Source organism: Phyllostomus hastatus, unplaced genomic scaffold (assembly GCF_019186645.2).
Source record: "Phyllostomus hastatus isolate PE091 unplaced genomic scaffold, TTU_PhHast_1.1 phas_scaffold_39, whole genome shotgun sequence".
In the NCBI taxonomy this organism is placed as follows: Eukaryota; Metazoa; Chordata; class Mammalia; order Chiroptera; family Phyllostomidae; genus Phyllostomus; species Phyllostomus hastatus.
The window spans coordinates 24928709-24954968 of record NW_025334028.1 but is presented as its reverse complement, the minus strand read 5'-3'; the positions used below and the strand labels follow the sequence as shown (position 1 = coordinate 24954968).

The following is a 26260-nucleotide window of genomic DNA, read 5'->3' as shown; positions in this document are numbered from 1 at the left end:
TAGGACACAAAACAAGCCTCAATAAATTCAAGAAAATTGAAATCATATTAAAAATCTTCTCATACCACGAGGGCCTAAAACTAGACACCAACCTCAAAGAAAAACTCAAAAACAGTCGAATTCATGGAGAATGAATGGTATGCTATTAAACAATGAATGGGTTAATAATGAGATCAAGGAAGAAATCAAAAAGTTTCTAGAAACAAATAAAAATGAACTCACAGAAATCCAAAACTTATGGGACACAGTGAAGGCAGTCCTGAAAGGGAAGTTCATAGCAATACAGGTCTACCTAAAAAAGATAGAAACATTTCAGATAAACAACCTAACACTACATCTTACTAGAACTGGAGGAACACCGACAAACAAAGCCCAGAAGGGAGTGGAAGGAAGGAAATAACCAAGATCAGAGCAGAATTAAGTGACATAGAGACTAAAAGAACAATTCAAAGGATCAGTAAATCCAGGAGCTGGTTCTTTGAAAAGATACAAAATCTAGAAGCCTTTAAGCAGACTCATCAAGAAAAAAGAGGGAGGACCCCAAAACAAAATCAGAAATGAATGAGGAGAGATCATAACAGATACCAGAGAAATACAAAGGATTTTAAGAAATTACTATGAAGAACTATATGCCAAAAAATTTGAAAACCTAGGTAAAATGGACAAATTTTTAGAAAAATATAATCTTCCAAAACTCAATGAACAAGAAGAGGAAATCCTGAACAGACTAATAACAGCTGACAAAATTGAAGCAGTAATCAAAAAACTCCTGACACACAAAAGCCCTGGACAAGATGGTTTCACAGGAGAAATCCACAAAGCATTTAAGGAAGAGCTAACCCTTATCCTACACAGACTATTCAAAAAAATCCAAAATGATGGAAGGCTCCCAAACTCTTTGTATGAGACCAGTATCATCCTAAATGCCTAAACCATATAAAGAAACAACAAAGAAAGAAAACTACAGGCCAACATTGCTGATGAATATAGATGCTAAAATCCTCAATAAAATATTGGCAAATACATTAAAAAGATCATACACCACAATCAAGTGGGATTCATCCCATGGATGCAAGGGTAGTACAATATTTGCAAATCAATAAATGTAATACATCACATAAACAAAAGCAAAGACAAAAATCACATGATCATATCAACAGATACAGAAAAAGCATTTGATAAGGTACAGCACCCATAAAAACACTCAGCAGAGTGGGAGCAGAGGGAGCATTCTTCAATATAATAAAAGCCATGTATGAGAAACCTATAGCTGACATCATACTCAATGGGCAAAAACTAAAATCTTTCCCACTAAGATCAGGAAAAAGACAAGGATGTCCACTTTCACCACTTCTATTCAATATAGTATTGGAAGTCCTAGCCAAAGCAATCAGACAAGAAAAAGAAATTAAAGGCATCCAAATTGGAAAGGAGGAAGCAAAACTGTCATTGTTTGCAGATGACATGATAGTGTACATAGAAAATCCTATAGATGCCACCCAAAAACTACTTGACCTAATAAGTGAATTTGGCAAAACAGCAGGAAACAAAGTCAATATTCAGAAATCAAAGGCATTTTTGTATACCAACAATGAAACACCAGAAACAGAAATCAGGAAGAAAATCCCATTTGACACAACAACAAGAAAAATAAAGTACCTAGGAATAAACCTAACCAAGGAGGTAAAAGACCTGTACTCAGAAAACTATACAACACTGAAGAAAGAAATCAAGGAAGACACAAACAAATGGAAGCATGTATCATGTTCATGGATTGGAAGAATTAACATCATCAAAATGTCCATACTATCCAAAGCAATTTATAGATTCAATACAATCCCTATTAAAATATTAATGACATATTTCACAGGCATAGAACAAACATTTCAAAAATTTATATGGAACCATAAATGACCCCAAATAGCTGCAGCAATTTTGAGAAAGAAGAACAAAGTAGGAGGGATCACAATACCTGATATCAAACTATACTATAAGACCAGTGTAACCAGAACAGTCTGGTACTGGCATAAGAACAGATACATAGATCAGTGGAACAAATAAAGAGCCCAGAAATAAACCCAATTGTCTACGGCCAATTAATATTCAACAAAGGCGGCAGAAGCATAAAATGGAGTAAAAATAGCCTCTTCAACAAGTGGTCTTGGGAGATCTTGACAGCTACATGCAAAAAAATGAAACTTGATCACCAACTTACACCATATACAAAAATAAACTCAAGGTGGATAAAAGACTTATATAAGTGGTGATGCCATAAAAGTCCTAGAGGAGAACAAAGGCAGGAAAATCTCAGATATTTTATGCAACAATATTTTCACTGATATGTCCCCTAGAGCAAGGGACATAAAGAAAATAATAAACAAATGGGACTTCATCAAAATAAAAAGCTTCTGCATGGCTGGAGAAAACATCAGCAAAATGAAAAGGGAACCAACCATATGGGAAAATGTACTTGCAAATGATACCTTGGGCAAAGATCTGATCTCCAAAATACATAAAAAATTCACATGACTCCACTCCAGGAAGACAAACAATCCAATTAAAAAATGGGCAAAGGACCTGAAGAGACACTTTTCCAAGGAGGATGTACAGAAGGCCCAGAGACATATGAAAGGATGCTCAGCCTCACTAGCCATCAGAGAGATGCATATTAAAATTACAATGAGGTACCACTTCACGCCAGTCAGAATGGTCATCATAAACAAATCAACAAACAGGAAGTACTGGCAAGGATGTGGAGAAAAGGGAACCCTAGGACACTGTTGGTAGGACTGCAAACTGGTGCAGCCACTGTGGAAAACAGTATGGAATTTCCTTAGAAAACTAAAAAAAAACCCCAGCCTTTTGACCCAGCAATTCCATTGCTGGAGTTATATCCTAAGAATCCTGAAATACCAATTCGACATACCCTCTGCACCCCAATGTTCATAGCAGCACAATTTACAATAGCTAAGTGTTGAAACAACCTAAGTGCCCATCAATAAATGAGTGGATAAAAAAACTTGTGGTACTTTTACATGATGGAATACTGCACAGAAGCAAGAAGGAAGGAGCTCCTACCCTTTGCAACAACTTAGACAGATCTGGAGAGCATTATGCTAAGTGAAATAAGCTAGGCAGTGAAAGCAAATACCCTATGATCTCACCTATAAGTGGAACCTAATCAACAAAACAAAGCCAAAGAGGGGTAGGATTGAAGGTGGGGAGTGGGCATGGCTGGGGTGGGGGAGAGTGGTGGGGGAAAAATGGATACAACTATACTTGAACAACAATAAAAAAAAGAAAAAATAAAATTTCACTAATTTATGGGATTGACTTAATTTTTCCATTCGAAAATGTCTTATATTATAAACTTTAAAAATTACTTTATAAGTAATGAGTTTTTTAAAAAATCTGAGTAGGCATGTATCCATGGTTACCTCATGATATCAAAGATTTTTGAAGATAGAATTTTTGTCCTAGATTTTTATAGAGTTTCTATTTATTAATCTTTCTTCTGTTTTTCTTCAACCATTTCTATATGATTTGGGAACTTGTTTACCAGTTATTTTGTTAAAATCTTTAGTAACATTATTAACAATTTTTACTTCATTTAATTTGTGCAGAGTCTTTGAGGTGAGAGATTATATGGCTGATCAGAGAAAAGAAAATAGCTTAATATGATTAGACTATCAAGTGAGAAGTAAAAGATGAGGTTGGGGAAGAATCTATGTCTGAAAGACCTTGCAAATCATGTTAAGGACAGTATGCCTAAAACAATGAGGAATATTAGAAGGTTTTAATGAGTGAGTGAGTGGGATCAGGTAGCTTATTTAGAAAGCACACACTGACTTTCCTGTGGAGAGCAATTTGATGAGGGGCAATTCACAGGCAAGGAGATCAGTTAGAAGATTGTAGCATTATCCAGGAAATAGTTGATCATGGCCTGAATAGAGTCAGTGGATTCGGAAAGAGTTGACTAATTTGAAAGTCATAGTAGAATAATAATTGATTGCCAGATAAAATGGATAAAAGATAAAGACAATGACATTGATCATTTAAGTATGGGTTCCTCCTAAAAGCAAATCTGAGATAAGGACTGGGGTTCAAGAGGTTTGCTTTAGAGGTGGCCCCAGGAAATAAGAATGAGTGAATGAGACAGTGGGTCAGGAAATGAGGATTGCATTTAAGGTAGGAGAAAAGCTAATCAGTGTGCATTGGTGAGCTCTTTATTGCTGTGAAAAAGTGAGGAACAATTTTGTGGGGAACCCTCTGAGGAATCATGTTGAAAGCTCCTCAGAAGTATCCTTCTGGAAGACTGGAGCCTGGTCCTTCATTCCCAGACTAGTTTGTCTTTGGTTTGTGGTTGCCTCAGGAATGTTTACTCTTCTGCTCTTGAGAGCTGCTGGACCAGTTCTTAGAGTTTTGGAGAAAACTCTGAGGCAGAAAATCTGAGAGAATTACTTGAGGTGAAACTGGAGTTAGAGATGGGCTGAGGGAATTTGATATAGGGTACAAGTAAGGTCTGCAGCGGGGACCATGTTTCTGGCTCAGGCAACTGGATGTGTGGCACATGCTGAGTTCTTGAAATATTTTGGAGACACTCATGTGGTGAGATCTGCCAGATAGTGAGATATGATCTGGTGGTTAGAGCTGACTCTACAGTAATGAGTTTAGGGGTCATAGCCTAATTAAAGGTTGTGTATTGGCCTGTGAGTGACAAAATTCCACAAACTGATGGCTGAAACAACAGACATTTCTCACAGATCTGGAGGCCAGAGACCCAAGACCAAGGTATTGACAGGAACGAGTTCTTGTGAGTTTCCTCTTGTCGTCCATTTTCTCCCTGTGTCTTCACGTGGTCTTTCCTCTGTGTCTGTCTGTGCCCCAGTCTCCTCTTCTTATCAGTTATATTGGATTAGACCCACCCATATAACCTCATTTTAACTTAATTACCTTTTTAAAGACTTTATCTCCAAAGACAGTCACATTCTGTGGTACTAGAGGCAAGGACTTCTTTATATGACTTTTGAGAGGGCACAGTCAGCCCGTAACAGGTAGTAATCGATACAAAGGGAATAAGCTTTCAGGAAATACATGTAAAATGAGGGAAAGGGAGCCTAGAACAGTTTGGACAAACACCAACATTTAACAGGATTAACACCTAAAACTACAAAAACAGACTGATAGAAAAGGAACAGAGAAAAAACTATATGGCAAACCAGGAGTGTGTGGCTTCATGGAATACAAAGGCAAGATTGTTTCAAGAAGGAAACAGCTGTCAGCAGAAACCAAATGCTGCTGAGAGACCTAGCAGAGAGGGCAACCATGAGACTGTTGAGCCTGCAGATTGATCATTGCAAAGAAGACTTGAACTTTGGCTGAGAAAAGGAGAGTGAAATAGGGTAGTGGCTCCAAGTGAATGTGGAGTAGGTGGATGGGGGTGAATGTTGTTTGGAAGAAGCCACGGGGGCGGGAGCAGTGCAGGAGAGAGAGGAGATAGCTTGTGAGCATGCCTGAGGTGGAAAAAGAGAAAGGGTATATAGTTCAAGTACAGGACTGGCCTTGGATAAGTGTTGAGACAACTTTTTCCATTTGACTAGGATGGAAGGAGGAAATGATGGGAAAGGAAGGAGGAGTGGTTATGAAGGCAGAGTTTTGGGGGATGGAGAAGATAGTTTGAATTAAACTAAGGGTTAAAGTAAGATTTCATAAAATAGCATGCAAATACATTTTTATTAATTTGTATGTCGCTAAATTCAATATCACTTTTGTCCTTGAATTTTCTTGAATTGATTTTCTTTATAAAATCAGCACATTGACATTTTAAAAAGATGAGTTTAATGGAAATATTAAAAACAGTATTTACAAAATTATTGTTATTGTATATACACATGGATGATTAAAATGTTATTGTCATGTTATTCTGTTTCCAGAAAATGGCTTGAATAAAATGTACAGTGTTCTTTCATCGTGGAGGCCTCTATAGGAAGTGTAACAACGTATCCCTGATATCCGCAGTTAGCAAAATTTCGCATCTTTAATTTGCTGCCTTATGCTGCTGTTGAGCTACTGTTTACTACTAATAAAGAGGGTAATGGGAAAATGGAAAGTCAAGTTTTATGTGGACATCGATGGCTGATTACTGTGAACTGTCACGTCATGGATTAATGTGATCATACCCCATTCATATTTTAGATAATCAATTTATGATATGTTTAACAGTTCTTTTAAATTTTCTCTTTTTATCAGGTCATTGTGCTAAATTTTCTGCTGGTCTTCAGAGTATTAAACTGAACAAGAAATATTCATTTATTGTGCTTATTTGCATAATATCTTTGATTTCATATTTCTCATCTGTAAATTACTTTATTAGCCAGGAAGAAGTTATTTTTCTCATTTAATGTAATTAAGATAATAATCTGAAATGTTAATGAAATTATAAGGTAAGGATAGTGATGGATGATTTTAGTGAAAATTAAACTAATTTGATAGTGAAAATTTTTATCCCCAGTTTGCATTTTATTATTTACCAACTTAGGTATTATAAGAAGGCCCTTCAGTTCTCAACTCAATTTCCAAATCTGTAGGATAAAAGTTAAAACCTTCTTTCCCCAATATATAGGATGAATATGAAGAGTCACATCTGCTAACAGTGTTGGAAGGCACAGTATAAAATAAAGATATCACAGGTCACCTTAGGGTGAAATATTAGTGATAAGTTATGCTTGCAAAGCCCAAAACCTCTATCAGTTGCTGTTGAATTCTTAAAAACAAATAATAGTATATGTTTATTTCTTAATGTGGTTGTTGTCTGTCTCCCTCACTAGGATGTAAGTGCCATATATTTGGGGTCTAGAACAACAAATATGCACTGTCTCCTACATAGATCTGGAGGCTAGAAGTCTGAAGTCAAGTTGTTGGCAGGGCCACACTTCCTCTGCAACTTTTTGGGGAGTCCTGCCTTGCAGGTTCCTGGTTTCTGGTGCTTTACCATCAGTCTTTGGCGCTCCCTGACTTAAAGCTGTACAACTCCAATTTCTATCCTGCGGCCTTCTCCCTGTGTGTCTCTGTCTCCACAAGTCCATTTTCTTGTAAGGACAATAGTCACATTGGATCAGAGGCCCACCCTATGATCTCATCCTCACTGAGTTTATCTGCAGTGACATGATTTCCAAACCAGGTCACATTCTGAATTACTGAGGGTTAGGACTCTAAAATACCTTCTTTTGAGGGACACAATTCAACCCACAAATGGAGTGATAACTTGAGAGACGTGTGGTGAAAGGAACTTTTAAGTGTTAATAGATAATGTTTTCTGTTCACGGGAATGATCTAGTGCAGAAGGAAAAACTGATGATATAGTAAGAGAGAGAAGGTATAATTGTGGGAACAAAGACCTTGAATGAACAAGAGAGATACATTGTCACAGTAAAGAGCTGGTCTTAGAAAAAAGCTTGAAAAGTTTATTGCAATAACAGAAGAGATGGCAGAGTTTAAGAGTTCAAATAAGGGTGGGCTGTAGATTTGATGATGGAAAAAGAAATTTCTCTTCTGAGTGTTTATATTTTATCAGTAAAAAAGAAACAAATGTTTCTGATTTGAAATTCAGATAAATGTCATTATCACCATTAGCATTGTTTAGGGAATTGTGATACATATTGAAAAAAGAAAGAAATATACAAAAGTATCCTGTGGTGCTCGAAACACATACACTCACACACACACCCCTTTATGACAGGTACTTTCACTATACTATATACTATAATCCTTACAACATTTGGCAAAGGTATTTCCTTTTTTGAAATCCTCACCGGAGGACATTTTCCTCATTGCTTTTTTAGAGAGGGAGGGAGGGAGATAGAGAATCATTGCTAGAGACCTTTGTATCATTTTTTTAAATCATGTGTTTTGGATAATAAATTAGCCGTTAGAAGAATCCAGGCAAAGAAAAGAAATGTTTCCCCAAAACACCCCAAACAAAACCCACTTGAACAGCTGTAAAAGAGTTGCAAGTAGAAATGTGTTGTAAATAGCACTCTTGGGTTTGCTATGAATGACTTCATCCGTTGATAAAACACAAATGCCTCTTTGTATTTTAATCTGGCTTCTTGGCCGGCAGTTCAGTCGAAAAGCTTTGTCTTCTTTTATTTTTGTTTCTCAAACATACATCAATTTATTAGCAGATAGAGGTCTTTACCATCCTTATCAATACGTATGCCAAAAGAAGATTGCGAATTTGAAATGTATACTACTTTTTAATGTTGGTGTTTGTTACAAATGACTCACCATATAAAATGAATTTACTTTTCTGTATTTAGTTTATCTTTGATTTAAATTCACTCCTAATATTTAAGAATATAAATTATATGCAAAGCATTATTTTCTGGTGAAAGCGATGAGTTAATTTTCCAAATGTTCATATACTGGAATTGAAATGTCAAATAATAAGTGAAGCAAAGGTTATATGAAGAAAATGACATCTGTAAGGAAATGACAGCATTTATGCAACTACACATTCATGTGGATGATTTAGTGAAAAAATTGCTATCTTATTGTAGGCTTCGGCCAGATCTGCCCTTGTGACCAGACTGCCCCAGAGTGATCATGTCTTCATTCTAACTGTAGATTAGAGGGAGTAATTGCAGATATTATTTTTGTTGATGGAATTGGAGCTATAGTCATAAATGTCATAAACACTGAATTTTTTAGTGGAAGCAGTAGCATAGATGCATTAAAAAATGACAGTAATCTAAATATTCTCTCTTTTAAAAACCAGGCATCTCTGAACCTACTCTAGAAAAGGTTTTCATGTGATCTGGTCTCTTGACAGCACCCAGCTCCAGCCTTGGTGCCGTATCTCCAGCAGAGCCCAGACCCAGTGAGGGAGACACTATCGCTCCACATACCTCTTCCTTTTCTAATTCCAGTCATTTTGCTAATCTCACTCTGCAGCCTTGGCCAAGCTGGAGCATGAAGAACCTCTTTCAAGATAAAGGAGCAGAAAGGAAACTAAGGCTTATCAGCTTCAACTCTCTGTCTAAGTTATATGGATGAAAAATTTATTTTGACTCCAAGTTTATTCCAAGGTTTTTCTGAATTCTTTAAAAATTCAAGTTCTAGAATCAAAAAATGATGAAGAATAAAATAGGCAGTGACCTAACAGAGATAAATTTGCATTATAAAGTTTGAAAAGTAACATAATATTGGTAAAAATTTGTTTGTGTTGATTATTGGTGGATTAAGCAGGAAAAACAACTTGGAGAAGTTATTTTAAATGAAATATTTTAGATCAATTTTTGGTTTTATTTCTTCGGTTTAGTATCTAGGTAGCCATATTTTACATTTAAACTCTCTGAAGTCATTATTATTCCTAGGCAATATTTTGGATTTTAAAGTTTTAGTCTGCCTTTTTCCTTTACAAGTGGGAGGGTACAATTGCAGCTAGAAAGTTTTAGGAAACATAAAAGTTCTGGCCTTAGGGCATTTTTCCTGCTAAATAGTGAATTTGCAGACTCAGTTCTTGTACTTAATGTGAATCTGTAATTAACCCTGTAGACTAATCAAATTAAAGGAAATCACATAGGCATGAAATCCAGAAGGGGAAAGTTTCACCACATTCTTAACACTGGCTTTTCAATTGAAAGGTGTTTATTTTATTACCCTACTTAACTCTGTAATATTTTTATTTTGTTGTTGTTGCTATTTAAAATTAATAGTAAAAACTTAATTGTGAAATCATTTTTTTCCAGATGTAGAAAATATTTAAAAAATCAGAAAAAAATGTTGTCGCATTTCCACCATCCATATAGGATCACAGTTGATGTTTTAGTGCATGCAATTCTTTTTTTTCCAAGCACATTTCTTAAAAAAACACATTCAAGCTCATTCAGTAACATATTCCAATGACATTTAAGATAATGTGAACTGTATTTAAAGAAAAGCTACAGTTAGTTTGAAAATAAAATGACTTGGAAATTACAGTTTGGAGAGTCAATTCCATTTTAAATAATAAAACTAATTGAAAAGTGTCAAAGGAAATAATAATTTAATATATGAAACTCATCAAATTCATACCATTATAGACAGATTCCTTCTATCTTCCTTCTTCTTCTCTCCTCCCCTCAAATTCACAAATGATAGATAGTAAAAGATTAAAAAGGAATCTATCTGTGTTCAGTATTTTCTTGGAATTAATTTCATTATAGCAACTTTTTCTTCTTTTATATAAGAGAAATCTAGATGATAATTACGGAACTTGGGAATAAAGCACCCATTTTTTCCTGCTTGTATTAACCTTGAAAAGACCCATGGTGCCTTTGTCTGAGTAGATATTTGGGTTTCTTTTAATAGGATTTTTTTTCCATATCTAATTTAGTTCCCAAACTGCAGTGGAAGATATATTTTTCACTTATAAAAAAGAACTAACATGTTTTGGGTAACTTGGATTGAGAAGTAGAAGACACCCGAGAACCACCAGTCATCCACGAACTTTTGTAAATACATGTCCAACACATCTCATTTATAGAGATTGTGCTTGGAGCATAGAAAACTCTGAATATTTGTAAATCTGTTATTTTCTCAGTGGCATCAGACTTTATGTCTAAGGAATTTTTCTTTCGTCACAAATCCAAGTGGAGCCCCTCCCTACAGTTCTTAGGACATTAGGGTATGTTATTTGGGGAAGCAAGTTTCTTGTGTGTGCAAATCATTTTCTTTCACTATAATATTTATCTGTTTTCATATTATTTTTGTGTAAGTCATACTTTGCTCCAAGGACATTTATCTCCATTAAGACTGTCACGTTGGGATGGATCACATTTATGTGTAAAGGCACTGGTACCAAAGCTTGGTTTTTCATGTATGTGTGCCAAGAATAATTTTCCTCCTTCTGAAATATACCAAACACAAGCATCCAAACAAGAACTAGAACTAGAAAACGCTCAGGTTTCTACAAAATTACAAATTCCACCCAAATTTTAAAGAGAAAGAATAAAGCATTTTCTAAAGTGGGCTTTCTGAACCATGTTGGGGCCAACGGAGAAGTCATTTTCTGGTCCAGGGAGGAATGGCTACCACGCCATTGGATGTTATGTGTGTCCGACAGACAAGCAGCGTCATGAGGCTGTAAACCGTGCTCAAAATGACATTTCAATCTGGTTTGACTAGTCTGAAATTTTAGTTTTCCTTGGCTCTGCCATTTATGAAATGCTTTAATTTGTGTTATGACATCAGATTCTCAGCACACCCTGCAAGATTCATGGAAGAGCTAAAGGACTGAAACTACAAAGATGACAAACTTTTCACATCGTGTCAGTTACAATGAGAACTCAAGTCTTCTCATCCTCGTTCCATTGTTTTGTCCTCACCACTGTGCTGCCTGAAGACTTCGAGTTGGAGTAGTCTGTGGTGCATTCCTTAGGGATGTGGCAGCTCTTTCAAGCAGGGCTTCATTACTTTACCAGGAGTCATGGACGAGTGTTTCATAACTGGGAGAGTACCTCTGCAGCAAGAACATGGTGTGAAGGAGTCTCTGGAAAAAACCTGGAAGTGGAGCCGGTTAAAAGAATCCTTATGAAGACTTAAACTCCCAGTCCTGCATGCGCTGAAAAGAAAACACTTGCTCTGTGTGCTGTTTAACTTTCAAGAATGAAAGAAGTAACAGCAGGAAGAGCAGGCAAGGGGAGAGATGTGGATCCCAGGTGCTAAGGGGTTGAGAACCCTGCGAAGAGCTCCCTGTCATAATTCCATTCCATAAATTTGCCTAAGACTAGGCTTTGTATTAAGCTCTTATCCTGAAAACAAAATTCTTAATTGTTCTCACATGATTATATTTCCCAGCTGGTCAATTGAACTCAAGCTTTGGGATTCTGACCCTCATGTGTTGGGAGAGTTGAGATTCGGTAAGTATCCTTTTAAGGAGAATTGTCCATGCTCGTTGCCCCACTTACCCAATTCACCATCAAAGACTCTGGCTACTCAAGATTCACAGAGTGAGAGGAGCTAGATGCCTTTCAGGGCTACTTTTATAAATCTATGCTATTTTTCTTAGCTTTCCGTGATACAAAATCATGCCAGACACAGAGCATGGGGCCTGCTCATCTCTCATTCGGGATTGTCCTCATTGGGCGCATAAACAGGCTGACTGATCTAACTCCCCACTTTAGAGTCACCCAGACTTCCAGGACCATCCACGTTTTGATGATTTTTTAAATTCGTTTGGTTGTAAAAGACACATCTTTTGAAAAATTCAAATGCCAAAGAATTTGCCAAATGTATAAAGAAAAATTACATTTTTCTAATTCTTCTCTCCAGATAAAGGTGTTTCTCTTCCCTTTGAATTTCCTGTTCCCCAAACCTACTTCTCCCGAAGGAAGCAGTGTGAAGAGCTTGGCGCACCTTCCCGCAGACCTTTGCTAATGTGAAGTGCCTGCGCTCCTGTGCACGCGTGCGCGTCTTATATACAATTTTGCAACATATTCTGCGGTTCCCCTTTTCATTAATTTATTTAACATCTTTCCATGTCAGACACATACATTTTCCAAAAATTCTAAGAACATGTTTAAAAATGTGTGGAATTATAAAACCCAGAAATTATAGCGAGGCCGCGCTGGGTGAGCTGAGCTGAGCTGAATGGGAACAAAAGACCTGGAATACGGGCCTATCGGAAAAGAACTAGAGAGAAAGAAGAAAAGAGACCTAAGAAGAATGTGGGCTAATATAGTTTCCAGTTTCAGTTTCTCAACCGAATAAAAGCCAGAAGCTCTTGGCTTATTGGTTATTATTTTTGGTGGTATAATGGAAAGAAGTAGGTTTGGGCCTATGTGTGCATCTAAATGTGTACTTGACCATGACACTTAACTCCCCTGGGCTTCCCTTTCCTTACTCAAAAATGACTAGATTAGACCTGATGATATCTTTGGTTCTTTCCATTTCTGACTAGTGCTTTAATTTCCTGGAAAACAACCTCAAGAATGTCGTGAGGTATAAAGTAGACTTTGTTCCAGGGTAGTGTTGGTTGTTCTAGTCCATCTTTAATGGCAGTTCAGTAGGCCGATTATACAGATCACATTTCCCGGCCATTTTAGCTTATAATACCGTCACTCTGTTTTACAGGGTATAGTTTTCACATGCCTTATATCTGATCTTCAGTTATTTACTGATGTGGATTGAGCAAATATTACTTTAATCCCATTTTGTATATTAGGAATTAAGTGCAGTGTAGACTTACACAGATCTAATTCCTACCTACGTTGTCTGCGGTATTGATAGCCGAATAGACATATGTGATTTGGTTAGAGTCACCAGAAGCTTGCTCTTATTTGAGAATTTTGTGTGTGGCATGTTTGTGATAATAAGGAGTAAATATTATTTGGTATTTGTAATACAGGAAAAAGGAGGTTTAAATTCACCAAGGAGACTTTTACCACAGATGACCATAAAGAATCTTCTGGAACAGCATTAGATAAAAGACACCTTTGACCCAGTGGAACTTTGAGATTTTTCCTGATTTTGTCAGATTCTGCGTTTCTGCTCCAGACTCTCCAGCTGCAAAGACCTTCTTGTAGTTCTTGTTCTTTCAGGTCCCCCAGGATTTTTTATTTTGCATTTCTTTGTCCTGGAATGTGCTTTTACTCCCTGTCTGTCTGTCAAACTTCTACTTATCATTCAAGCTCAGGGGCTCCATCAATTATTTGCTCAGCGTCTTCTGCAGACATAGGTGCTCCTATCTCTCTCTGTTGCAACCTTTAAAATCTCCGTTATAGCAACCATCTCACTTCTGCTTAACCTCAACTACAAGCATTTCATAGAAAATAAAATTCCTCTTCACACTAGTATTCCCACACCACACGGAATGTGATCCAGAGGGTAGAAATATGTACTGAGTTAAGGTAATTTGACTGAGTATTATCAAGTCAGGGTTTTAGCAAAATTTTATTTTTAATTTCTATGTAATTTGTTGCCAGGAGTTTCTCCTTATTTTACTCACTGTTTTATTTTTAAAAATTTGGAGCAATTACAAACTTACAGAAAAGATGCCTAGTACAAAGACCTTTTCTCTGAACCATTTGAGGGTAAGTAGCTGCCCCAATGTCCCATTCATTACCTCAGAGCACTTGAATATGTATTTCCTCATTCTTTGTCTACTTCTTTGCTTTCAGGCATAAAAATTTTTGGGTTCATCTTGTTTTTTTTTTTTTTCTGCCCAGACCTGAGATCGACCCTTTTTCTAAGGAGCCCTGATTCTTACTAGTGCAGAATAGTTTTTAGAAGCCAAGCTCAGGGCTCTATGCATGCTCACTGCTGTTAGGGTGCCGCTGTTCTCAGGCCATCCCAGGGGACAGTGTTGGGGATTATTTACAACTACTATCTATTTTTATCTGTCTATATACAGAAAACCATGACTTTACTCTGATATCTCCAATTCCAACCTAACACTACGAGTTCATTCTAGTTTTCTAGTTAATTTCTCATTTTCTCTCTCTCCATGTTTTCGACAGCCTTCCCCAACAGTGTGAGAACTGATCACTATTGTCTATAATATATTTACTTACTTAATGAATCTCTTATGTACAACTCATCTTCTATTTTTGATGTCATCTCTCGATCCCCCACTTCTCCTCTTGGCTTCTGATACTCTATTATTCTGCACCCAAATTGCAATATGTGGGGAGATTTCTGCACCCATAAAGCAAGGATCACATACCAGCTGGGTGTCCTACCACTGAACTCAGTTCTGACCCTGCCTGTCTGGAGGTAGCATCAGATCCCAGTTTAAGGGCTCAGTCCCACAAGAAAGACTGCCTCTCCCTTCAAACGCCAGTCACAAAGTCTAGGTTGTCACTTATGCTTCTGACTGACTGTGTATAGATTAGAGATTCCAATCACTCACAGAAGTCAAGAGAAACCTTTACTCAGATCTGTGGTTTATTACAAAAGGACATAATGGAGGACCACCCAGGTGGAAGAGACGCCTAGGGCAAGGTACGGGGAAAGGGCAAGGAGGTGCCATGCTTTCTCTGATTATTCCCCACACTTCTCCATGTGGAAGCTCTCTGAACCCAGGCCTTTTGGGTTAGGCATGATTGATTAAATAATTTGCCATTGGTGAATAATGTAGTCTCCAGCCTCTCCTTCCTTCCAGAGGTCAGGGGTGAAGACTTAGGGGGTGCTGGGAGAGTGACTGAAATTTCCAACCCTCTAATTACGTGGTTGGTTTGCTTGGTAACCAGCTCCCATCCTCTAGTCTGCCCCAAAGTCACCACAATAACCCTTTTTTCACTTAGGAAATTCCAAGGGGTTTAGCTGTGTGCCAGAAACTGAATGAAGACCAAATGTATATTTCCTATTTAAATCACACTAACACACCCCCACCCCAGGCGCCCACCTCACTGCACAGAGTCCGGTACCTCAGCGGGGTCTCCCTTCTCACCCTTGTCCATCTCCGACATTCTGTGCGGGGCCACCGCCAAGCAGGGATGTTTTCCTCACCCACCCAGGCTCTGACTATTCACACCAGACCTTTTCTCTTCACTCCCGACTCCTGGATGCCCTCCAGTCCTTGCTCTATTACAAGGCCATTGCTTTGCATGGATTCTCTCCTCCTGCAGGTTTGGCTATAACAAAGCATGTGGGGAAGTGGGCTCCCCTTGTCATCCTTGTGTGCTGACATTCTGTGCTGACACACACTCTTACCCCACTAGAGATGCAGGGGTGATTTTCCACTGCACTCTGGATACCTTTGTCACCCTGCCTGGGCTCTAACTGCTCAGACTAAGTTTTCCTATCTCTAGGATACCCTTCTTTCCTGGTTCAGTCTCCAACCCCCCTCGTGGGGATACGACGACTGTCCTCTGCACATATACCTTTATTGGGCTATGCCCTACCTAATGGCTTTAGGAGTGGAAGGTAGAAAAAAAAAAGGGAGAAGCAGCAAAGGGACATGCCATCTCTTAGATTTGTTTATTATTCTTACCACAGAAAATGAATGTATGAGAAAGTTTAAAAGAGGCCAATTTGCTCCTTGTTTGCAATAGTAACAAAAGATTGGGACTGGGAAATATTTGAAGCCCCTAAAAAAAGTAACATTTGTCATTAAATGCCCTTTGCATTGGAGAATTGAACTTTCATTTCTCTTCTGGGTATTTCATGTTTTGATTTGATAAATTACTATGAAATTAGACATTTAGAAATAATGAGGCTGAAATGGATATATGTTCTTCTCATCCAATTTTCTTCTTTTATTGATGAGAGATTTGTATTCTGGTTAGGTCACACAACTTTGCCTAGTTTCATTGGTGACCTAAAAAAAGGATATTTTTCAACATCCTAGCCAGTGTTCTCTTCGTTGTTATCATTCAAGATTATTTGACCTTAAAGAAAGATTTCCGAGAAAAAGAATAGTTTATACACATACACCTTATCTTTTAAATTGGAAGTCTTTTTCTTCAGGAAGGGGATTACTAACAGAATGCCATGTTTTGGGCCCTAAAACATTATCTGAATAGTACTTCGGTGATCAAATTTTATGAGTGGAGTATCTGGAAATTTACCTTACCAACTTGGTCGTTAGTAATAACAGTAATTTAATAGTTAGTGTGGATGAAAAAAGGGATTCTATGGAAGATCACAAATTTCCAACTGGGCAGGTCATGGCCTTGCTCCACCAACGGAACACCTGGCTAGGGCCAGGCCTGTGACTGCTTTGGTAAGACACTTATTTGCCTTAATGAGGCCCAGTCCATTGTTTCTGTGCACCCAGGTTAACACATCTTTGAGATGCCTCTTTTTTTAAAGACTCCTCCTTTTAAAATATGACCACCTTCAAGAGTGTGCACAATCTCAGTTACTCTGTAATCCCATCCCCACCTTGCTTCCACCTACCTCCATGTAGTCTTCCTTAACATTTCCTCCTTGATTTCAAATGCATAAAAGAAGTTGCAAAACTATTACTTTCCAGAGCAACTGAGATCTTGTTTCCCAAGAATTGCCATAAGTTTTGGCTTAAATAAACTCTTGTAAAAATTATTTATTGTTTTGAACTTTTCTTATGTCAACATTAGTAGTTAGAATTTTGAATACTTTCTCTTAGTTGCATTTCTACATTATGTTAACTGTTTGGTAAGGCTTCAAAGCAGGTTGATTATTACTTATTTTTCTGTTTATTGTCTTGTGTGGTTGATAGGTTGGCAAAATGTGCATATGTAGATATGAATGGTTGATAAATAAAATATTGTTTTCAAAATATCTATGATACAAAATTTGTATTAATTTAACCCATTTGTGTTTGTGAAAAATCCAACATGTTATCAGTGTTGCTGTTCAAGCTGGGAATGGACAACTCGTGGGTGTAGATGAACCATCTAGGGCAGCAATATTCAACAGGTGTGCCTTAAGAATTTTTAAAACAGGCATTACCTTACTATTTAGTCATTTACACACTGACCTTTTCCCTCTTACATTGCCAAATTAAAAAATGGCAACACACACGCACAGTAGTTTGGTGATTGCCAGAGGGAAGGGGGGATGGAGAAATGTAGAAGAAGGTGAAGCAAGGATAAACAGCGATGGAAGGAGACTTGACCTGCGGTGGTAAACACACAACACAATACACAGATGATATGTTATAGAATAGTATACCTGAAACCTGTATAATTTTATCAACTAATGTCACCCTAATGAATTGAATTTAAAAAAAAAAAAACCCTGGTGCAGTGGCTTGGTTAGTTGGAACATCACCTAGTGCACCAGAATGTTGCAGGTTCGATCCCTGGTCAGGACATATACCTAGGTTGTGTGGATTTGATCCAACTGACTGATGTTTCTCTCTCTCACTCTCTCTCTTCCTTCCTCTCTCTCTACAATAAATAAAAACATGTCCTTGGGTGAGGATTTAAAAAAAAAGAACAATACTCCCCCCCTCCCACATACCAAATGACAACAGCTAACACAACAATGGCTGTTGGGTGTGCATGAATCAAAATGATACCTATTTTTTGTCACATTGGCAAAAAATATAATATACTTTCTGATGTGCCACAGAATTTTAGTAATTAATTTATGTGTGCCATGAGATGAAAAAGGTTGAAAATAGCTGATCTAGAGCTTTCATTAATTTCCAAGAATCACCTTGAGTCACTGACATCAAAACAAAAAACAGGCAACAAACTACACTTGAGAACTTTACTATGTAGTTATATAAACTCAAGTTTTATAGACAAAATTACATAAATAAGTATCAAACCCTCCTCACCGAGAAACATAAAGGATATATTATGTCATAATTTAATTTTTTTATGTTCCATAATCCTCTTTTGCATACTTCTAGGTTCCACACAACAGGCACTGGGGAGGCAAATGCTCTCCTGTCAAAGCCCTCGCTACCCTTGTTATTGTTTAGAGAAAGTTACTTTTCTTTGCTCATGATGACACTGAACATTTTCTTAGGGCTCTGCCTCCAGCACCATGTTCCTGAAGAAGTTCTGCCCTCATCAGTTTGCTCAGCAAACATCTGATTTTCTGGCTTGATTCCTGAAAACAAAAATCTGAAATTCTGGATTACAGGAAGCTAAGGAGCCTTCACGATTGTCGGGCTCGTCAGTGCTCTCAGCACACTGCCAGCGCTTTGTGAGTCGCTGAGTGAGCAGTGGAATGGTCTGCCTTCTAGACATTGTTTTACAATTAAGTTGGAAATTAACCTTTTACTATTTTTACTTTTCAATTACAGTTTACAGTCAGTATTATTTTGTATTAGATTCAGGTGTACAGCATAGTGGTTGCACAATCATATACGTTACAAAGTGTTCCCCTTAATATTTCTAGTACCCACCAAGTACTGTACCTAGTTATTATAATATTTTCAATAAACGTTTTGAAGAGTCCTATTAGCTGTGTAATTTAAAAGCTTAATGGTGACATGTACTTACTTCTGGCCCTTGGGTGAAATAATTGCCCTTTTCGCACCAATGTAATTTTGTGAATTAACAAATATATAGGTTTATAATTGGAAGGGACACATCATCAAGATAATTTTGCTCTTCTCCCTCCAAGGCAGAAATCTTTCTACCATATACCCCTGGGTTTGAGTCACTTTTAAAAATGGGGACTCACTGCTCCCCAAAGCAGTTGTGCTGATGTTCTGTAGAAACCTTCCTTGGTAAGTGTGCCCTTTTGCTGCTGCCTTCTGTCCTCTGTAGTCAGAATGCAGTTAAACCCTCTGCATATGGTATCCCTTCAGTTATGTCCACCTGGATCCTCATTCTCTCAAATTTCCTCTCATCTTTTTCTTCCTGGGTTTAAGTTCTTGTGCAAGATGAAATTCTTTCTCCTTCTCCATATCCTTGCCCTAGTTTGGATTTAGTGTTTGTTTTTTTTGAAATGTGTTGTTTTAGGAGGCTGTGAACTTAACCTATGAAAGGCAAGAACATTGTGTGTGTGTGTGTGTGTGTGTGTGTGTGTGCGCGAATGTCTCACACAAGATGGACAGCTATTTGAACATTTCATCTACACCACTTTGGATTCTTATTGTTCTCTGGCATGTAACAGTGGATCATGGTTTCACTTTATTTCTGGACAATTATTTCCCCCAGACACAACCTTTGATCCCAAACGCCACATTCACTTGACACAAACTTGTTGACTTTATACCTAAATCAGCTTTTCTTGAATCCTCATCTGAACAAACATTCATTTTAATCTGCGGATATCCCGTGCGGCGTCAGGAAGGGCCGGTTTGGGCAGTGCTGGCTCAGTGAGTCTACCACCACGCTACAGATTTCGTTTCCTTTTTCTCCCTTGAGTTTAAGAAGACCAAAAAAAAAAAAAAAGTTCTTTCTAATACCTTAGACAATGCAAGGGTTTCCAGACTCTATTCCAGGAAGCTGGTTTCATCAAGGTAACAAAGAGGCCGCGGAGAGCAGAAAGAAGGCTAGGAGTCACTGACGTGGAGGTGTCATTAAGGTAACCCCCTGGAGTGGGGGGAGGGGAAGGGATGGAGAGCCGGCAGAGCGCGGAGGCTGGGAGTGAGCGCGAGAAGAGGAAAAGCCAGCAGCCGGGCGCCCCGGCGTGGATGCACGCGGGAGTTCAGGCGGGAGGGGGAGTGTGTCACCACGTGCTGCAGAGGCGGGGACAGGGTCATCCTCCTCTTATCTGAAAGGGTGCAGGGCTGGACAGAAACAAACAGGCAGACAAGCAAGGTGAGAGGTTAGCAGTCTAACCTAGTCCTTCCTCCTAGCTAGCTTAGAGCAGAGATCTGGGATAGGGAAGGTCCCATTTAGGCTCTCAAACCCCAGGACGCCGAAAGGGATGGCTTGTCTCGTTCCTTTTAAATTTGCTCAGCGGGAATTCGGCAAAAAGACAGGAAGAGGAGATGGGGTTCCACAGCGAGTGCACTTTTAATTCTTAAGAACTGGTGGTGGTTTAGAGCTTTATATCCGGGAGGAGCCTGTGTCACCACACTGTAAGCAAATCCTGGGACGTTTGCAAACCCGGCTATGGGGCAGTTGGTCCCATGCCCGGCCGGGCTTTCGAGGGCTCCGGCCACAAAGTGCTCCGGGTCCGGCCGGCGGGTGACCCCGTGGCCTTTATCTTTCCTCCTTTGTCCTCTTTATCTCAGGCTCTCCAGGAGGACCGGGCGCCTGCTCTGCCTATCGCTCCCCACCCTCAGCTGCACCGCCACTTCAATGCTCCGCAGATCGCCGGCTGCTGCTCTTCCGAAGGCGCCGGAGGACCAGGGGCGACCCGTGCCACCGCCGATTCGGCCGGGTGCCGACGCCTGAACCGCGCGCTCTTGGGCACCTACGTCGGTGCGCCGGGCGAGTCTGCGTGCGCTTCAGCCAGCTTTGGGCCCGCAAGGGACTGTCCCGGCCAGGATGGCCCCCGGCCAGGCGGTGGCCGGGATCTTGCTGCTGGCGGCGGCGGGCCTCGGAGGGGCTGCGGCGGGGCCCGGGCTTGCCTTCAGCGAGGACGTGCTGAGCGTGTTCGGCGCGAATCGGAGCCTTTCGGCGGCGCAGCTCGGGCACCTGCTTCAGCTGCTGGGAGCCGCCACCACGGAGGGCGCCCCGCAGCTCGCGCAGCTGCACTTCAACCAGGTAGGCGCGCGTCCCAGGCGCTCTCGTGCTGTGGCTGTCCTTAGACGCCGGTTTGCACCTGAACGGGAAAGTGCTGGGGAAAGGATTTCTTTACGTTTTTGGAGTATGAGGTAGTGACTGGTGGCACTTGATTTTCACCGGACCGGGCTCCTTAGCCGGGGTGAAAGGGCTGGTGGGGATTCAGGAAGTCAGAAATTGCAACTTTATGCCGGATGAACTGAGCGATCAGACGCTTGCGAATATGAGATTTTATAGAAAAGTTTATGAAGTAGTTAAGGCGGGAAGCACCTTAGGAAATGCAGGGGTTTTTTTTTTGTTTGTTTTTAAAGGTAGGAATGGTGTACTTAAATCTGCCTAGCAAAAATAACGAGCCGCTCACCTGCCGTCCTTGTTAACGTGGTTCTGCCTCTCCTGAGTACGTTACACAACGCATTTAGAGCCGAAGGGACTTATTGTACATAGAACAATTAAGATTATACCTGTTAGTAAATTTCAAAACGGATATTCTAGATTGTTATTTACATAAGACATATTTTATTTCTTAGAATTCTGGAGTAGGCAAAGTGTGCTTTCTGCATCCTCCCCAAACTCCTCCCCACTGCTTGAAAGTGCTAACTCAGTGCGTGACGTTTTCCCCTTCTGTTCTTGTTCCAGAGAGAACTGATGATGAGCAGTAAGCGACATTTTCCATATTGTTCTTCATTTCTGGCCCATGTTAGTTTGTGTTACAAAAATTTTTTGTGGTCCAAGATGTTTGGGGAATGCTGCATGCTATACTCCACTCTTGGAAATTTAGCATCTTCTAATGTATCTTGACCTTAGATTACCATCCGGGAAACTTGAACCAGATGGACCCCTTCCTAAGGACATTATAGATAGGTAGATGTTCTTTTTTTAGAAATATCTCACCCCAATCCAAACATACTATACTCAAGGAGAAATTCTGATGCAGTGTGGTATCAGAGGGTGACCTCCCTTTAACTAGAAGGGAGGGTTTTGTGTTTCACTTCTTCAGGTTCTTTAATAAACTGCAGTTTTAGCTCTGGCATGATTTCATTAAACATTTGATTTAATGTCTAAGAAATATGTTGGCAAAACTGAAATTCCCACATATTATATACTGATATTTTGGAAAAGAAAACAAAACAAACAACTTCCTAAGTATTTTCCGTCTAGTTGCAATCTCTTTAAGTAGGGGAAACAGCTGAGCTGACTAAGGTATTTCTAGGTAGGAGTAGGAGTGGTCATGTGCTTGGAAAGAAGCTTGGGGTTGGACTTGCAGCTGCAAATCTGTAGCCCACACATTGTTTGCTCTTACGTTATCTTTTTACCTTGCAGTGTCTGGAGATGTTGACAAATTATAAAGAGACAAAAGATCCCTGAGCCACTCCTTGGCCAAGACACTGGAAAATATGTGTAAATTATTTTGAAAAATTGGTTAAGTTTATTAGCAATACGTTTCCCCTTTTATAAGTAGGATTCCTCAATTGAAAAATTATATATATGTTAATACCTTGCTTCTCATTCTCATATTTGGATATTTAACTACACTCATTGTGGCCTCTGTGGGCATCAAAAAGAGACAGGAAGAAGCCCATAATTACTTTGGAAATAGAGGGAAGCCAAGGACGATTTATCATTGAGCCAGGCCTAACAAACAACAATTTGATGTTCTAAAAAGTCCTGATGAGAACAACAATCATCAAACAAAATGACAACAAATGAAATAGATTCCAGAAGAATCTATTAATTTGCTAGCAGGAAACCACCCAATTTGGAGCAAAATTTAGGGCCATTAATACCTGCATACTTTAAAGAATGCAACTGGAGTTCCCTCACCTGTAACAAAGTAGAATAAACAATGTATGGGCCTGTTGTGAGCAGCTTGATTTTTTTTGACCTTGAAAAAGGCCCAGAAAATAGAACTTACTTCTATGAATCAAGGATTTATTGAATTTTCTCTGAGATCTATTTACAAATGACATTGTTCCTTTGGATAAGGGCTTTGATATTTCTTAGGTCAGCTTTTCTCAGGTTATAGACTACTGTACTCTGCATGTTTGTTAGAGAATTTGGAAGGTGTTCTGATATTCTTAAAGTATTCCTAAGTACTATTAAATTAACTTGTTGCTTTGGGGGACCAAAGTGACCTAACTTCAAACTGATGACAATAGAACAGTTGAGCTTATTGTTTTGCTTCATGGTTGTGTGGGTACACAGAGCAGGTAGAAGCAGAGACTCAAGCAGTGAGAAGAGGGAGCTCTTTTAGTTCAGTGGGTCTGGGAGGTGATGGGGTGTCAGTCTGTTCTGTGTCGGGGAGTTCCATAGAATACACAAGGAAGCCCCAACTGAATGCATACATTGGGCAATTAATTTAGGCCATTTAAATGGCCTCAGTGCTCAGTTTATTCAGAAGTTCCTTTCTCTTCAGATTTTCTCTTCATTTCCTCTTCAAAACACCTCACTCTAAGTTCTTACTGTAGATGCCAATTAAATAGCTCAGTAAAAAAGGATATCCTCATTCTCCAAATTATCACACCAAACTAATTAGAATAAATCAGAAGGCCAGAAGTGGGACTGGCTGTGGTAGGTTGGCCTGTGAGGCAACCTTTGTTTCACACCATCTCTCAACTTCACACTTTGCTTCTGTCTCTTAATGCTCTTTTTTCTTTCCATACATAGTTTGTAGCATATTTCCTGCATCTTTTGTTCTTTTTCACTTGCTTGCCTGCACCTTGTTTGTACACCTCTTTTAATTCGTATTCAATCTTCCTAAGGCAATACTTGGAATATGCCTGTCTTTTTTCAAAGCTGCTCTGCTGGTGAAGTCTAGATCTTGAGCCTGGCATTCAAGGCCCTGCACCTTAAGGTTGACATTGAACAGCTTACCCACCCAGACCTAGCACTCACTAAATGGAATGGTTTGCTCTTCTGTGAATTCACCTGTATATTTTGTTCAACCACTTCTTAGCTTGTTATCTTCCTTGCACACTTCATGTTTCCAACTGGAATGTCCTGCTTTTCCTTGAATTGCCCTATCAAAATGCTATACTTTTAACTGTCCAGCTATCCTTTGCCGCTACTTCTGCATAAAACCTTTCCAGGGCATCACAGTCAGCACTGATAGCCTATTTTCTCTCTTTTTGAATAACCGACATGTTTTCTTATTATGTTAATGACACTTAACTATTCCTGTATTTAACAAATATGTTGAGTGATTACTGTACTCTAATTAGAGTGGTCATTTTAAGGTACAAATCTGATCATATCACTCATCTTAGTAAAACAAGTTTTTTCAAGATAAATTTCAAATGCTTTAATGTGGCTTAGCCCTTTCATGATCTGGTCCCTGTATATTTCTCAAGCCTTCTCCTTTGCCACTACTCCAGTCTTAATGGACTGCCTATAGTTCCTGGTTTTCCATATATACCTGCTTATGCTTCAGGCATTAGTTTAGACATTACTTTTACTGAGAAGCCTTTCTTGGTCTGCTCAAGAGTTTAGTAAGAACCTCTTCTATGTGATCCTATATGAATTAGTGCCTTTGCAATTCTAACATATTATATGTTGCAATTATATTACAATATGTAAATAATTTAGTATGTATTACAACTTTTTGTTTATATGGCAGAAACCTCCCTATTTCCTTACCTCTGTGATTTTAAACAAATTAAAGGGAATGACCTAACTTTTCTCTCTAGGGGCTGGTGTATTTCCTGGTACATAACATGTACTCATTATATATTTTTTGAATGAATGAATGAAAATTGCTTAATATGAGTAAGATAATTTGGCTCTCACATGACTTTATCAGAGGAGGCATGACATAGGCACATACAACTATAATGCATGATAGAATGATATGTCTAATTAAAGAATTACAAATGAAAGTGGAATGGGATCAGACTTGAGTTTTCAGAAAATTTATCTTCATGAGAGTATGAAAAGTGTTGGAGTGGGTCAGGGTGCGAACTAAGGAAGAAACTGCAGTGGTTTGCATGAGTGAGATGTAATGATTGCTTGGACCTGGAGACAGTAGGAGTTGGCATAAAGGCTCTGCCTTCTCCAAGCAGAGCAGGCATGGCTGAAGAGCAGGCGAAAAAGCCCTAAGTAAATACTTTTTGCTTCAGTCTTTTGCCTGCTGTTGTCATTTAACTGTTGTTAGATCTTCTTCACTAGCTTCTGGCCTGATGATGCCAGAGGGAGAGGCAGTGAGGTAACTCTCGGCTTATTTTAGTGGATGGCCAGGCTAATAGTATGTAGCAAACAGAAGGTGTGTGTGTGTGTGCGAGTTGGGGTATTACACGTACACCGTGTGTATAGCTTGTTGTTATCCACTGTACTTTTTCCTGGGGTGGGAGTGATGGTTGATTAGATGAGAGAGGTTTGGGGAAGCACTGACCATTAATAGAGCAGAGAAAGAACATCTCGTCTTTTTTTGTCTTTATGTTCTGGGGAATGGTGAGGATACACCTTCTAGGAATGCCTTCCAGACTGCTTGTTCAGGTGAGAAACTAGAAGTGTGGGACAGAAAGGTGGGACAGAAAGCTGAGGTTATACTTAGGTCTTCGGTCATTTTTTCTTCAGGACAATGGACCTGTTTTGATCTGTTATATCATTCTCATTTAGGTTGACTGTGTATACTGCAATCATTGTTTCCAAGACGTTTTGGGAACATGAGGGATACACATAAAGCATTTCACTATGATGATGTCTGATGGTGGGGAAAAGGTGTAATGGCCATCATAGGGGAAGGTAACTGCAGACCATAAAACAAAGCAGGTTACCCCATGGAATATAACAGAACTTATTAAAGGGCCATTTACTTAGGAAAAGATTGGAGAAGCAAAGGTGACCCTGCAGTTTGTGCAAATTATTCTTCACTAACAGACCCCTGCTGCTGTACTTTTTAAAAAAATGGTATAATTCAGGTACTAATAATTGACAAGACAAAGGGACAGAGAATGCCATAGTGCCAGGGCCAGTACCTCCTGGTGGTATTATGATAGATGATTGCTCATAATTGATACTATTACCAGTTTGATATTTATCTTAGTTGTTATGCCATTTCAGCTGTTACTAACAAAAATATTAATGGCTACGTTTTATGGAACAAAGAACATCATCACCCAGAAAGCTTTGATATGCTTGCTAAAGACAGTGCAGTTGGTCAA

At 39.1% G+C, this 26260-nt stretch overlaps 1 protein-coding gene across 3 annotated transcripts in view; it reads left to right on the top strand.

Moving 5' to 3' along the window:
* The first annotated feature begins 19641 nt into the window (after positions 1 to 19641).
* SLC39A8 (solute carrier family 39 member 8) overlaps positions 19642 to 26260 on the top strand; it is a 70273-nt gene continuing 63654 nt past the window's right edge. Inside the window, exons 1-2 of one of the 3 annotated variants that reach the window (XM_045820156.1) lie at positions 19642 to 19956; positions 20612 to 21086. In XM_045820156.1, the coding sequence (XP_045676112.1) occupies positions 20868 to 21086 (219 nt within the window). In that variant the 5' untranslated portion in view covers positions 19642 to 19956; positions 20612 to 20867. Of the gene's footprint in view, positions 19957 to 20140; positions 20193 to 20231; positions 20456 to 20611; positions 21087 to 26260 lie in introns of those variants that run through there. The other 2 variants (XM_045820158.1, XM_045820157.1) reach the window with 2 other exon arrangements.